Source organism: Aristolochia californica, unplaced genomic scaffold, assembly GCF_029961685.1.
Source record: "Aristolochia californica isolate CCGP_79_NKW_82.1479 unplaced genomic scaffold, dmAriCali1.0.hap1 SCAF_14, whole genome shotgun sequence".
Classification (NCBI taxonomy): domain Eukaryota; kingdom Viridiplantae; phylum Streptophyta; class Magnoliopsida; order Piperales; family Aristolochiaceae; genus Aristolochia; species Aristolochia californica.
Genome location: NW_027181815.1, coordinates 5,912,443 through 5,924,898, shown reverse-complemented (window position 1 = coordinate 5,924,898; position 12,456 = coordinate 5,912,443). Strand labels below are relative to the sequence as shown.

The 12,456-nt window shown below is 36.9% G+C and overlaps 1 protein-coding gene across 1 annotated transcript; it reads left to right on the top strand.

Moving 5' to 3' along the window:
* The first annotated feature begins 5,828 nt into the window (after window positions 1-5,828).
* On the top strand, window positions 5,829-10,240 carry LOC137950301 (putative leucine-rich repeat receptor-like serine/threonine-protein kinase At2g19230). The gene is made up of 14 exons (XM_068796694.1): window positions 5,829-5,910; window positions 6,011-6,560; window positions 6,731-7,206; window positions 7,320-7,458; window positions 7,536-7,607; window positions 7,736-7,807; window positions 7,894-7,965; window positions 8,061-8,141; window positions 8,255-8,427; window positions 8,524-8,747; window positions 8,845-8,971; window positions 9,053-9,118; window positions 9,340-9,529; window positions 9,723-10,240. The coding sequence occupies exons 1-14, from the start codon at window positions 5,844-5,846 to the stop codon at window positions 10,129-10,131; spliced, it is 2,718 nt and encodes a 905-aa protein (XP_068652795.1). The 5' UTR covers window positions 5,829-5,843; the 3' UTR covers window positions 10,132-10,240.
* Window positions 10,241-12,456: the final 2,216 nt, after the last annotated feature.

The following is a 12,456-nucleotide window of genomic DNA, read 5'->3' as shown; positions in this document are numbered from 1 at the left end:
ATCATTGGAAGAAAACTGGTATGAATTTTATTTCATCATTTTGAGTGTTGATACTGTTTGATTTTTTGAAACGATGAGTTCTTGATTTAAGGGTAGAAGGTAAGAAGATCATTTTATACAAATTGTATAAGGTTGACTTATTTTATTCTCTTAATTTTTTTTTTCATTTTGTTTTTTTTTTTTTTTCTTGAGTGTGCCGTCAATTGCATTCTAGCTGGCTGAGAGCCAGGAAACTTCATACTGACATTCAAGAAGGAAAGGAAGGGTGGGGGAGAAAAATCCCCCACCTTGTCATTTGTTATGTTTTTGTATATCTCAGAATGACTTACTAAGCTCAAGTGCTACAATGTTTGGAAAATAGTTGGTTGTCAATGATTTTTTGCTCAAATTCTATTATTCTTCATAAATGAAGTTATTATTCTAGACTTTCAAATATTTTTATGTTGTGGGATCTTGTTTCTTTTTTGCCTTCTTATTTTCTGGTGTCTGACCTCTTATTGTACGTTTATCATACATTTCAACAATAAACAGCAATGGTATTCAAATTGTTACTTGATATATTTTAGTAATGGAATTTTATTTCATGATTCTGAGTGTTGATAACATATTCTGTTCAATAATACTCTATTATAGTTAATGGAATCAGGAGCTTTCTTAATTGCATCCAACTTCTCTTTATTATAAAAAAGAATAAAAAAAGTTAGTTTTTGTCCTTCTTTCTTAATTCTCATTGAACTTATATCTGCTGCTGTTCTAAAATGTTATATGGCTTGATGTATTAGGAAAAGTGATTTGATAGTTCCTTTTCTATCTTTTGGAAATTGAGATCTTGTGTGTAAACCTTTGATGTCTTAAATTTACTCATTGGATGATATATGATGCCTAAACCTTGTCAAATGTTCATATTTCGTTGAATTGATACGTTAGATATAGACGGATGTAAATTATCTCTCTTTTTTACAATCGATTTTTTTCCTTCCTCTTCATTTTTTTCATCCGAAGTTCTTCCTCGCTGACGAGACGAAAGCGACGGTCCGATGGGAGGTAAGATTTTTATTTAATATATTTTTTTTTTTTGTCGCCGACCTAAACCTAAAAAATTACTAACTCTCGCTTCGTTTTAGTAGTGCTCCTTCATTCTTGAAAAGGCTTTTGGAGATATCCCTGAACGGCAAACACACTTTCGAGTTCTGTAAGTGTTGATTTTTTTTATCATTAATTTCTTGGTATTGAGGTTGAATTTCATCAGAATATTAGAAAAGAATATTGGTGTGCTTATTTCCTTCTCTTAGAAGTTTTTAAATTTATATATAAAAAAAGGATCGGTATATTGGACTGGAAACTATTGTGTGCAGGGCTACTGGTTCAAAGAGACCCCGCTGCATTGAAAGACAAGGGTCGTTCCCGATTGTCACAATGTCACTTACCTTCCTCTAAGAATAAACAAGTATCTTAAATTATGTGTAGGATCTTTGTTGTTCGGATAACTTTCTTTTCTTTATGTTTTTAATTTGTAATTTTGTTTTTTTGTAGAAGTAAGAATGTCAACACCTCCTCAATTGACATCAATAATTAACACTAGTTCTAGTGTGACTATAAATAGTGACTCAACTCCACCAGAGTCACTACCCTCTGTCATAGAAGTGGGCCCAAATGAAATTACCATAAATGAGGATAAAGGTGATTCTACTCATACTTCAAAAAGACAAAAAAAGTCTCATGTGTAGTTGGAATTCAAAGAAGTATCACTTAATAGTACAAAAAAGGCTCAGTGTGTTCATTGTAAAATCAATTTGAGTGTTATTAGTAGTGGAGTGACCACACATATGAATCAACATTTGAAACGTTGCACTAGTAGAAAAGTGGCAATGAGAAAACAAAAAACCTTAAACTTTCAACCAGTGGGAGTGGGGTCTAATGTTGATCAGAGTCTATCTGGACTTCCTTTTATGGATTTTGGAGGAAAATATGATCAAGCTAAAATGAGAGTACTCATTGCTCATTGGATTCTTATGCATGAGCATCCATTCATGATAGTAGAAGAGGAGGGATTTAATTTTGTAATGAAGATGGCAAATATGAATTATGAGAAAATATCTCGTAAGACTATTAAGAAGGAGTGTATGGACGTGTATGAGGCAGAGAAAAAGAAATTGAAATTTTTGTTAAAAGAGATTAACAAGATTAGTCCTACCACGGAACTTTGGAAGTCTCAAAATCAACAAATTGAATACATGGTTATTACTGGCAATTTCATTGACAATAATTGGAAGCTACAAAAACGAGTCTTGAGTTTTGTGCATGTTCCTCCTCCTCCTCGTGGCGTTGATATAGCAGATGCTATTTACAAGGGTTTGAAAGAGTGGGAGATCGAAAATAAAGTTTTTAGTATTTCAGCCGATAATGCTGCATATAATGATGTTTGTATCAGAGTTTTGAAACAAGATTTTTCAAGGAAAAAAAATTTGGTGTGTGGTAGAAAGTTGTTTCATGTGCGTTGTTGTGCTCATATTTTGAACTTATTAGTCCAAGATGGTCTTGTTCATATTAAAGATATCATTGATAATGTGCGTGAAAGTGTCAAATTCATAAATCTGTCTGAGGCTGGACTTCACACTTTTTCTGAAATTGTGCAACAATTAGAACTTAGTGAAAAGAGGTTGGTTATTGATTGTCCAACTCGTTGGAACTCCACTTATGACATGTTGTCTTCTGCATTAAAATTCAAAGATGCATTATCTAGATTTAAAGTTAGAGAACCAACATATGATTGTTTGCCAAGTTTTAATGAATGGGGAAAGGTTGACATAGTGTGTGAGATTTTAGAAGTTTTTAATGCAGTTACTAATATAATTTCTGGGAGTGACTACCCTACTTCTAATTTGTACCTTAGTGAGGTATATAGTGTAAAAGAAGTTATGGATTTTCATTCTACAAATGAAAATGTTTTCATTAGGACAATGGTTAGTAGAATGAAAGAGAAATTTGAGAAGTATTGGGGTGAATGCAATTTATTGATGGTTGTTGCTTCAGTTTTGGATCCAAGGGTCAAATTAAAGTTGATCGAAATGTGTTTTCCAGTGATATATTCTAAGGAGGAAGCTACAATGAATATAAATTTAGTTCGACGCACATTATATGAGATCTACAATGAATATGTATCCTTATATAATGTGGATATTAGAAATGAAGAGATTGTTTCAAGTACTAGTAGCTCTATGGGTGTTTCCACAAGTCGTAGGCCCTCATCAAGTTCAGGTTGGTCAAAGTTAATGAGTTATATGAAACAAAAGGATGTAGTTAATTCACCAAGGTCAGAATTGGAAATTTATCTTGAAGAAGGTGTTAGTTGTGAGGAAACTTCACAATATGATTTTGATGTTTTAAAATGGTGGAAAGTGAATCATATGAAATTTCGGGTATTATCTAAGATGGCAGTAGACATCCTTGTAGTTCCCATATCCACAGTAGCTTCAGAGTCTACATTTAGTGCTGGTGGTAGAGTAATAGACTCATATCGTTCTTCCTTGGCACCAAGTACAATTCAAGCTTTGATTTGTGGCACTGATTGGATTCGGGTTCTTCACAGTGTAAAAAAAAAATCAAAAGGTGAAGTTATTTGATCAATTCTTTATTATGATATTTTTTAGTTTTATTTATTAAAATTTTGTTTTATGATTACAGCCTGAGAAGAAGAGTGTAGAGATAATGCTACCAGCTACATGATTTTTCATGTTTCTCTCATCATGGTAATTTTAATATTTTTAACGACATTAAGTAACATGTAGTGGAAGAGTATTTTTTTATCTGACAATAACTAATTTTATTTTTTTGTTTTTGTCGTAGGTGGAGATTTTGCTCATGCAGGGACGTATACTATTTTCTAGCATTAAGAGAAACAACTATAGTTTGTAATTTTATAATGGATTTATAGTTTTTATTTGGGTGATTGTGAATTGATAGTGATATTTCATTTAATTTTGTTGTGTTTGATTATTGTATGAAGTTTATTTATAATATTATGCAGTGTATGAAATGTTTAGACTATTTTATGGAGTGTTTATGGAATGTATAGATAATTTTATGGAGTGTTTATGGAGTGTTTATGGAGTATTGATGGAGTGTTTTATGGAGTGTTTATGCAGGTATTATGAATATTGATTATGCCCAATTTTAAGTAGAGGTCATGCCGAATTTTATATAGGTATTATATACATAGATTATACTCAATTTTAAGAAGAGGTTATGCCTCAATCTTATACATGTATTATATATATATAGGTTATGCCTAATTTTATGTAGAGGTCATGTCCAATTTTATGTAAAATGTATGTATAATTTTATATATAATTTATTTGATATATTTTTTTGAAAATTTTTAAATGTATGTTGAGGCTCGAGTTCGGCTAGAAGCTCGGCTCAAGCTCGGTTAAAATTTTTGGGCTCGAGCTCGGTTAAAATTTTTGGGCTCGAGACGAGGCTCGGCTCAAAATATTTAAATCAAGTTCGGCTCGAACATAGGCAGGTTCGGGCTCGGCTCAGCTCGATGCCACCCCTAGTCGGAATGGTGATGTGACAGTCAATGTGTCTATCTACTCACACAGTACTAATAACGTGGTGACATGTAATCAGTCAAAGCATATGTATCACCTTTGACTGTACACATGTAAGGTGGACAAGTCAAAGTTGGGTATTTTTCAAAATAAGTTCAAAGTAACGTCTTTTATCGAAATAAATTTTTAAATATAGATAATTTGGTAAATGTCCCATTAGTTTTATTTCTGAGAGTTTTCAGTGCGCTGAAGAAGTTAAAAGTCGTAACTCAATCATCCATAAAAGTTCTGAAAGCTTGACCTTCCATTTTATCTTACAAAACTATTCAAATTGCCGTTAATTACTCATAGTGGGAACTAACGAAAAGCCAGTAATATGTAGCGTATTTTTCCGTGGATTAATTTATGCCGAGGAAGAGGGCCATTCGGATCTGTTAAGGTGCTTATAGAGAAAACGATGTCGCAACGGTTGTCTCACAAACTTGTTCATTGTCATGCCCTGTCGACTCACTCAACAAATTAATTCAGCAGAAAAATCGAGAGTGGAATATACATCTCACTGATCCTTTCAAGTAAAATGTAAAGGGAGATTCACAAAATTAGACCTTCCTCCTTTCCTCTTCCCTCTTTCCTCTAACAGCTCGACTACCAGCGTTCCTGGTTCCCTTTTCCCTTCCAGTTCGACCAGGCCTCCTCAAAGATTGGCCCCGTCCGGCAAATTTACGGAGCTCCACCACGATTTCTACTTCCGGCGCGATTTTACAGAGCCGGTGACCTCTACAGGTATGATCATCCTTCCGGCGCTTTGATTTATCCTTCCGGCGAACTCTTTCGTCTTTCCTCTTCGTCTTCGTTCTTCGTCTTCGTCTTCGTTCTTCGTCTTCGTCTTCGTCTTCGTCTTCGTCTTCGTCATCGTCTTCGTCATCGTCTGATGTGGCATGTTGACCGAGCCATGATTTCAAACTTTGAAATCCGGTATTTTTGTAAATGTCTTTCGCCTTTCGTCTTCGTCTTCGTCTGATGTGGCAAGTTAACCGAGCCATGATTTCAAACTTTGAAATCCGGTATTTTTGTAAATGTCTTTCGTCTTTCGTCTTTCGTCTTCGTCTTCGTCTGATGTGGCCAGTTGTCTGGGCCACATGGATTTCAAACTTTAAATTCCGGTATTTGTATAAATGTCCCAAATGTAAATCAGTACATGCATTCTCATGACCTTATCCTACCTGCGGCCGGTGAAGACGCCCAAAGATTTACTTCTGTCCCTGAATCCTCTGCAAGAAAGTAAAATAGATGGCGATGGCGGAGCATCTCTTCTTCCTCTTCGCAATATTTGCAGCTGTTGTTGTGGCGCAACCAGGTTAGTTTGATCGTCCAGAACCTTAATCCATCATAGACAAACAAGACAAGTAATAAGAATCCAAGATGCTTCATCTGAGGTCAAACTTACACATATGCAGGATTCATCAGCATCGACTGCGGCATACCGGAAGGCTTCAACTATACCGACAGTGAGACGGGGATCTTTTACACTTCCGACGCTGGTTTCGTACGGTCCGGAGAAAACAGGGAGTTCCCATCTTCGAATCTTGTCGCCTCTTCCCTTAAACGACAGTACAGAAGCATGAGAAGCTTCCCAGACGGTGAACGAAACTGTTACACGGTAAGACCAGTCCTGAAGGGTAGCAAGTACTTCGTGAGAGCTTCTTTCATGTATGTGGATTACGATAAACAAATAGCACCAGAGTTTGATCTCTATGTGGGAATCAACCTGTGGACTCGAGTAAGCTTAGCGAATGCATCGCTTCCAAGTTGGAAGGAGATTGTGTTGGTAGCAACTATGGATTTTATACCTGTCTGTCTGGTGAACACGGGCAGCGGAGAGCCTTTCATATCGGCTGTGGAGGCGAGGCTTCTCAAAGATTCAATGTACAAGGCGGCCTCTTATAATCAGTCTCTTCTTGCTGAATCGATCTATGATGCCGGCTCAACTTCTGAGCAGATAATCAGGTAAGAGAAGAGAATCATGTCAAATTCCATTTAGAATGCCCTGCTAACCACACTGGACTTGTACTCTTAGCCATATCAAAATTAAGCTTCGATGACTTCTTCTTAGATCTTATTAAATGTAATCTTTAATAAACAGAAACGTTTTTCGTAATTTTGCATTCGTCCATTAGGTATCCTGACGATGATTACGATCGGTTCTGGCTGCCTTATACGGATCCTTCTTGGGCATCCATTAGCACTTCTCTCACTGTAGAGAACTTGTACTTGGGTTTCGAACCGCCATCGGCAGTAATGAGAACTGCGGCCACGCCTATGAATGCCAACGGGTCACTCTACTTCAACTGGACGGCGAACGATCCCAACACAGAATTCCATATTTTCAGGCATTTTGCTGATTTCCAGAAATCAAATGGAAGCACTAGTTTAAGGGAATTCTATTGCTGTAACAATGGGGATTCATGCTTTGCACACGAACCGAAGTACTTAGTTGCCTCGACAGTATACACCACCTCGCCAATGACTGGTGTTCGCGACTACTCGATTTCTTTTTCGAAGACGGAAAAATCAGTCCTCCCCCCAATCCTAAATGCCTTTGAGATCTATATTGTTCTTACCCTTAACGAAACTGCAACCGACGAAAAAGATGGTTTGTTGTCTTCCAAAATGCCTCATATTCTCGACTTTTCAAGAAAACTTTTCTAGTTTCTCAAAATGCCTCAGAATCCGTTTTGATTTGATTCATTTGTGGAATCTCTGAAGTTTATGCTATCACGAGCATCAAAGACATATACGGAGTGGAGAAAAATTGGATGGCCGATCCATGCTTGCCGAACAAGTACATGTGGGATGGCTTGACTTGCAGCTATGACGATGACAACCCACCAAGAATTATTTCTCTGTAAGTAAATTCTATCAAACTATCTAATTTGTATGAATCGAGCATCTAGCTCACAGGATTTGCTACCTCACTACCAGGAACCTATCTTCATCTGGATTGAGTGGGAAGATAGATGCGTCCATTGGGAACCTCAAGCTGATTCAATCTTTGTAAGTGAACACAGAATCCATATAAACAATGTCACTGGGTCTATTTGGTTCCTTTTTAACGTTCAATCTCACATTTTGACTAATATGAATGTAGCTATTAACTGGGGCAATTCTTTTTTTTTCTTCAGGGATTTATCAAAAAACAAAATCGAAGGACCGATACCCCCGTTCCTTGCAACGTTAACTTCCCTTGAACACTTGTAAAATACCATTTTTTATGCCAGATCTGAACTAGATTAATTTATCATTTTATTGAAGTTTTCAGCTAATAATTACGGATGTTCAGGGATTTATCACAAAACAACTTGACGGGAACGGTGCCTCAGTTTCTTGCAGCATTGATATATCTCTCGTACTTGTAAGTTGAAAAACTTTCAGGAAAAAGACTTGTCCTTCACCGTGTCTACTGTGTGGAAAGGCAGAGATATGATATGAGATTCTGCATGCATGCAGGAATTTATCTCACAACCAGCTCAGTGGATCAGTTCCCATATCTTTGGTTGACAAATCCAGAACAGAATCGCTCACATTAAGGTTGGGATAAGCACCTTAGCCAGAGTTCATTGCATGAATGAGATAAACCTAATGATTCAATGCATGAACAATTCAATTATGCTAATACATAGCGTTGAACCTCCTTCTGCTAGTGTTGATCCAAATCTTTGTAATTCCCCTTCATGCAACGCAACTGATCCCTGTGCTCTAAAATCATGCAAAAAGAGCCCAAGTGTTGTCGTCCCAGTAGTAGTTGCAGTTGCGATCACTACGGTTGCTATTGGAATTGCGGTGTTGATTTGGTTTAAATGTAGAAGACCCAGAGGTGAGCTTTAAACACACAATTTAGCTTAAATATTTTCCATAGCCGATCATTCCAAGTTGCTGGTTACTAATCAACTGTCTGTTTGGACCTCATCAGCTGCAAGACCAAATCCCCAGTATATAAAAAGAGAAGGTTCCTTTAATTTAGACACTCGACGATTCTCATATGATGAAATTGTGACTGTGACCAACAATTTCCAGAGGGTGATCGGCAAAGGAGCCTTTGGAACAGTCTATCATGGTCAAATGAAGGATGGTAATGAGGTTGCCGTTAAGATGCTCTCTCAACACGCCCAGGCTTCTGTTGAATTCCAAACAGAGGTATGGGGACAATCAATTATTTATTCAATACTTGATGCTCGTAAATACCTCTGGTATGAGTGAGCTCATGTTGGGTGTGGTGGGATTTGGCTCACAGGCGCAGCTCTTGATGACGCTTCACCATAGGCATCTAGTTCGCTTCATCGGCTACTGTGCAGATGGCGACAAGAAAGCCCTAATCTTGGAGTACATGGCCAAAGGAAATCTTGGAAAGCTTTTATCAGGTACATGGTTCAAAAGCTCCTTAACACGAATCGTCTAATTAGTAAAGAAAGAAAGAAATTGATTATTCTCATTCCCAACAGCTCAAGATGACATGGAAACTCTGAGTTGGGATCAGCGTCTACGCATTGGACTAGATGTTTCACAAGGTTAGTGAATGCTCTGATCTGTGCGAGAATCCATACACTTCAAAGCAAAACAGTTCGAATAAATCTTACTTCTCTGGTTTTAAACTTGAGTGCTGCGGAATTACTACTCCCATTGCAATTGAAGAAGTAATGACACGAACAAATTTAGTTCGTTAAAGATAATAAGCTCCTTTACTTCCATTGTTATTTAGTTTTATATTTCATTGATCGTTGGATTGTAGGATTGGAGTATTTACATGTGGGCTGCAAGCCACCAATTATTCATAGGGACGTGAAAGCTGCAAACATCCTTCTGAATGAAAACTTAGAGGCCAAACTGGCAGATTTTGGAATTTGCAAGGTTTTCACCGATGAATACTACACCCATATGTCAACCCAAGTGAAGGGCACCCATGGATATCTTGATCCAGAGTAAGTCCCCCTTGAATTTAACCAAACAAATGGAAATGCTTCCCTAAACACGATAACTTAAATCTAATTTTGCGCCCGCGCCCACTTCTCTGTTTTTCTTTTCTCTTCTGATGTATTCTTTCATTCTGCTATTTTTTCTTCTCTAAGATCACAACCTCACAATTTAGCTCCCTTTGATATTCATCACATTCAGGTACTTCAGTTCCCACAACCTGAACGAGAAAAGTGATGTTTATAGTTTCGGGGTCGTTTTACTAGAGCTCATCACAGGGAGACCCGCTATTATCCAAATCTGGGACTCGCAGAAGATCGGTCTTGTAGAATGGGTGTCTTGCTTGATTTCAGGAGGGGACGTTAGGAATATCATGGACCCAAAATTGCAAGCAGAGTACGACATTACCTCTGCTTGGAAGGCTCTGGACATATCTATTTCATGCACGCAACCAAAATCTGTACAAAGGCCTTCCATAAGCAGTGTAGTGGCTGAACTGAAAGACTGCTTGGAAGTGGTGATATGCAAAGACAGGAGCTCAGGTATGGTGACTGATGAATTCGTCGCACGAAGCTCTTCCAATTCCATCTATTGCCCACTACCAAGATGAGTGATCAAAATAATGACAATAGTGAGAGAAAGGCGTGGCTTCAGAGTGCTTTTTAGTTTGTTGATGTCTTTGCTTTTGCTTCGGGTTTCTACTTCCTTTACGAGTTTTCGTCAACTGGTGATAATAAAAGATTAGTTTCTGTAAAATTATATTGTTGTATTTGAGTCAGATTCTACGGAATGTTTAGTCAACCCCATCGAAGTGCTTGTCTGTCCCAACTCCCAAGCCTTGGTGGAAGCTTGTTCAATCATAACTTTATGAATCTGGAAGAAGCCAGATCAGAAAAGGAAAATTGAAGACCACAAGTTTTTCATAGAGCTTGCATTTAGATCATTAATGGATTCATTTTTCAGCTAAACATTGATATCTATGACTCCCATCATTGTTTGGTCCCTTGAGCTGACCATAAACATATCTACTATAAGTTTTTGAACACTGGCTGATTGGCAGTATTTTATAACCACTGTCCAACGGAAATGAAACAAAATAATGGCCATGAAAGGCATCTCCATAGTTCTGGGTTTCAGAATAAAATGTACAGATGAAAGCATCCAATCTTTTGTATCGCCTTTTCCTGTTCTCAACGGAAAAGCAGCCGAGACAAGTCAAATTAGTCTTGCATTGGTTTTGACCTTTCGAGTATCTGCACTCAGTGCCTTCGTTATCTGCATGACTGCATGTCGTCGTGGAATTCAATCCCGCGTTTGATACAGTCCGAGGCTGCTCCCGAGTCCAAATAAGCTTCTATTAATCGGAAAGTTCCTTTTCTTTGTTTATTCCCTTTTGGACCCGTATACCATTCGCCAGAAGACTCGGAAGATTTGTGAAATGGAATAACAACATATATCATCCCAGCTGAGAAGAGAGGAATGGAATGGTAATTCATTGAGCCGTCAGGTTCACGGCTATCGAAAAAATCAAAACTGACCTGCTTTGATGCTCCTTCAATCTTTTTCCTTGGAAAACTCTGCTCTTCTCCAAGCGACGGTCCCAACGAAGACCGACTTCTAGCCGTAAAGAAGTTAGCAACGGTTGACGAGTGGGTTTGGCGCGCACGTAAAGAAGTTAGCGAGTCACCTGTTCAGGCCGCGACAAAAGATTAAAGGCATGCCCTTGTCGAACGTGAAAGAGACAGTTAAGATGGATTTTTCCTCTTGTTTTTTTGTATAGTTGGGGGGGGGGAGCAGTTAATGCATTTTCAAAGTGAAAGGAAAAGTAAGAGTGAAAGTAAAAGTGATTAATAAATATTAAGAAAATAATAAATTACCGATTATCAATAAATTAATATTTTTTAAAGTATTTCACTTAAATACCCATTTAAAATAAAATATTTTTAAAAATACCGACGTCATAAAAATATTTCTAAAACTACCCAACTTTGACCGGTCAAATGCCTATGTGTGCTGTCAAAAACGACACATAAGCTTTGACTGCATATGTGTTGCCACATCATCTGTGCAGTAAACATAGATCGACACGTCGTCTGCCACGTCATTATTTTGTCATGTCATCTGCCACGTAAGCTGACATGTCATTAAATAAAAATTAAATATTTTTTAAAAAAATAAAAAAATCAGATACATTTTTCCTTACCTAATATCTACAATATTGGACATTTATCTTCTGGAAAAGTAATAAATGTTATGTCTCGAAGCCTAAAAATTATTTTAGAGTTTAAAAATACAATTTATTTGTATAATTTTTAAAATATTATTTACAAAATATTCAATTATTAAAAAAATATCTTAGTTAATTAAAATCTTACAATACCTTTTATTATCAATTAAAAATATTTATTAACTGAAAAAATATAAAATTTTTACTTGAGTTTAAATAAAAAATGTACCGGTACACTTTTTATTACCTTATATTTAAAATAATAAGTTATAAAAAATCTTACTCTTACCATTTTAACACCTTTTTATTATCAATTTAAAAATTATTTTAATAAAAAAAATTGAAAATTTTAGTTTTGAGTTTAAAAATCAAATTTATCAATACGTTTTTTTTCAAATTTATTATTACCTTATATTTAAAATAATTAAAAATAAAATACGTATATAATTAATTTAAAAAATTTACTCTTACTAATTTAACATATTTTATTATCGATTTAAAATATTTTTTAATTGAGAGTGGGGCGTCAAGGGCGAAGTCTGAGGCCGAGCGGCGGCAGCAGGCATTGCGAGAGAGGAGAGGAGAGGGGAGAGGGGGGGGGGGGATTTGGTGAGGAGAGGGGAGAGGGGGGGAGAGGAGAGGAGAGGAGAGGAGGCCGAGGCTGAGCGACGGCAGTGAGAGGAGAGAGGGCGAGGCCAGAGGAGGTCG

What these genes read in the sequence shown, in the direction of transcription:
- LOC137950301 (XM_068796694.1), top strand. Translation starts at nt 5,844, where the DNA reads ATGGCGATGGCGGAGCATCTCTTCTTCCTCTTCGCAATATTTGCAGCT. An exon ending in CCACCAAGAATTATTTCTCT is followed by an intron (nt 7,459 to 7,535) that starts GTAAGTAAATTC and finishes CCTCACTACCAG; the next exon opens with GAACCTATCTTCATCTGGAT. An exon ending in TGGACTAGATGTTTCACAAG is followed by an intron (nt 9,119 to 9,339) that starts GTTAGTGAATGC and finishes GTTGGATTGTAG; the next exon opens with GATTGGAGTATTTACATGTG.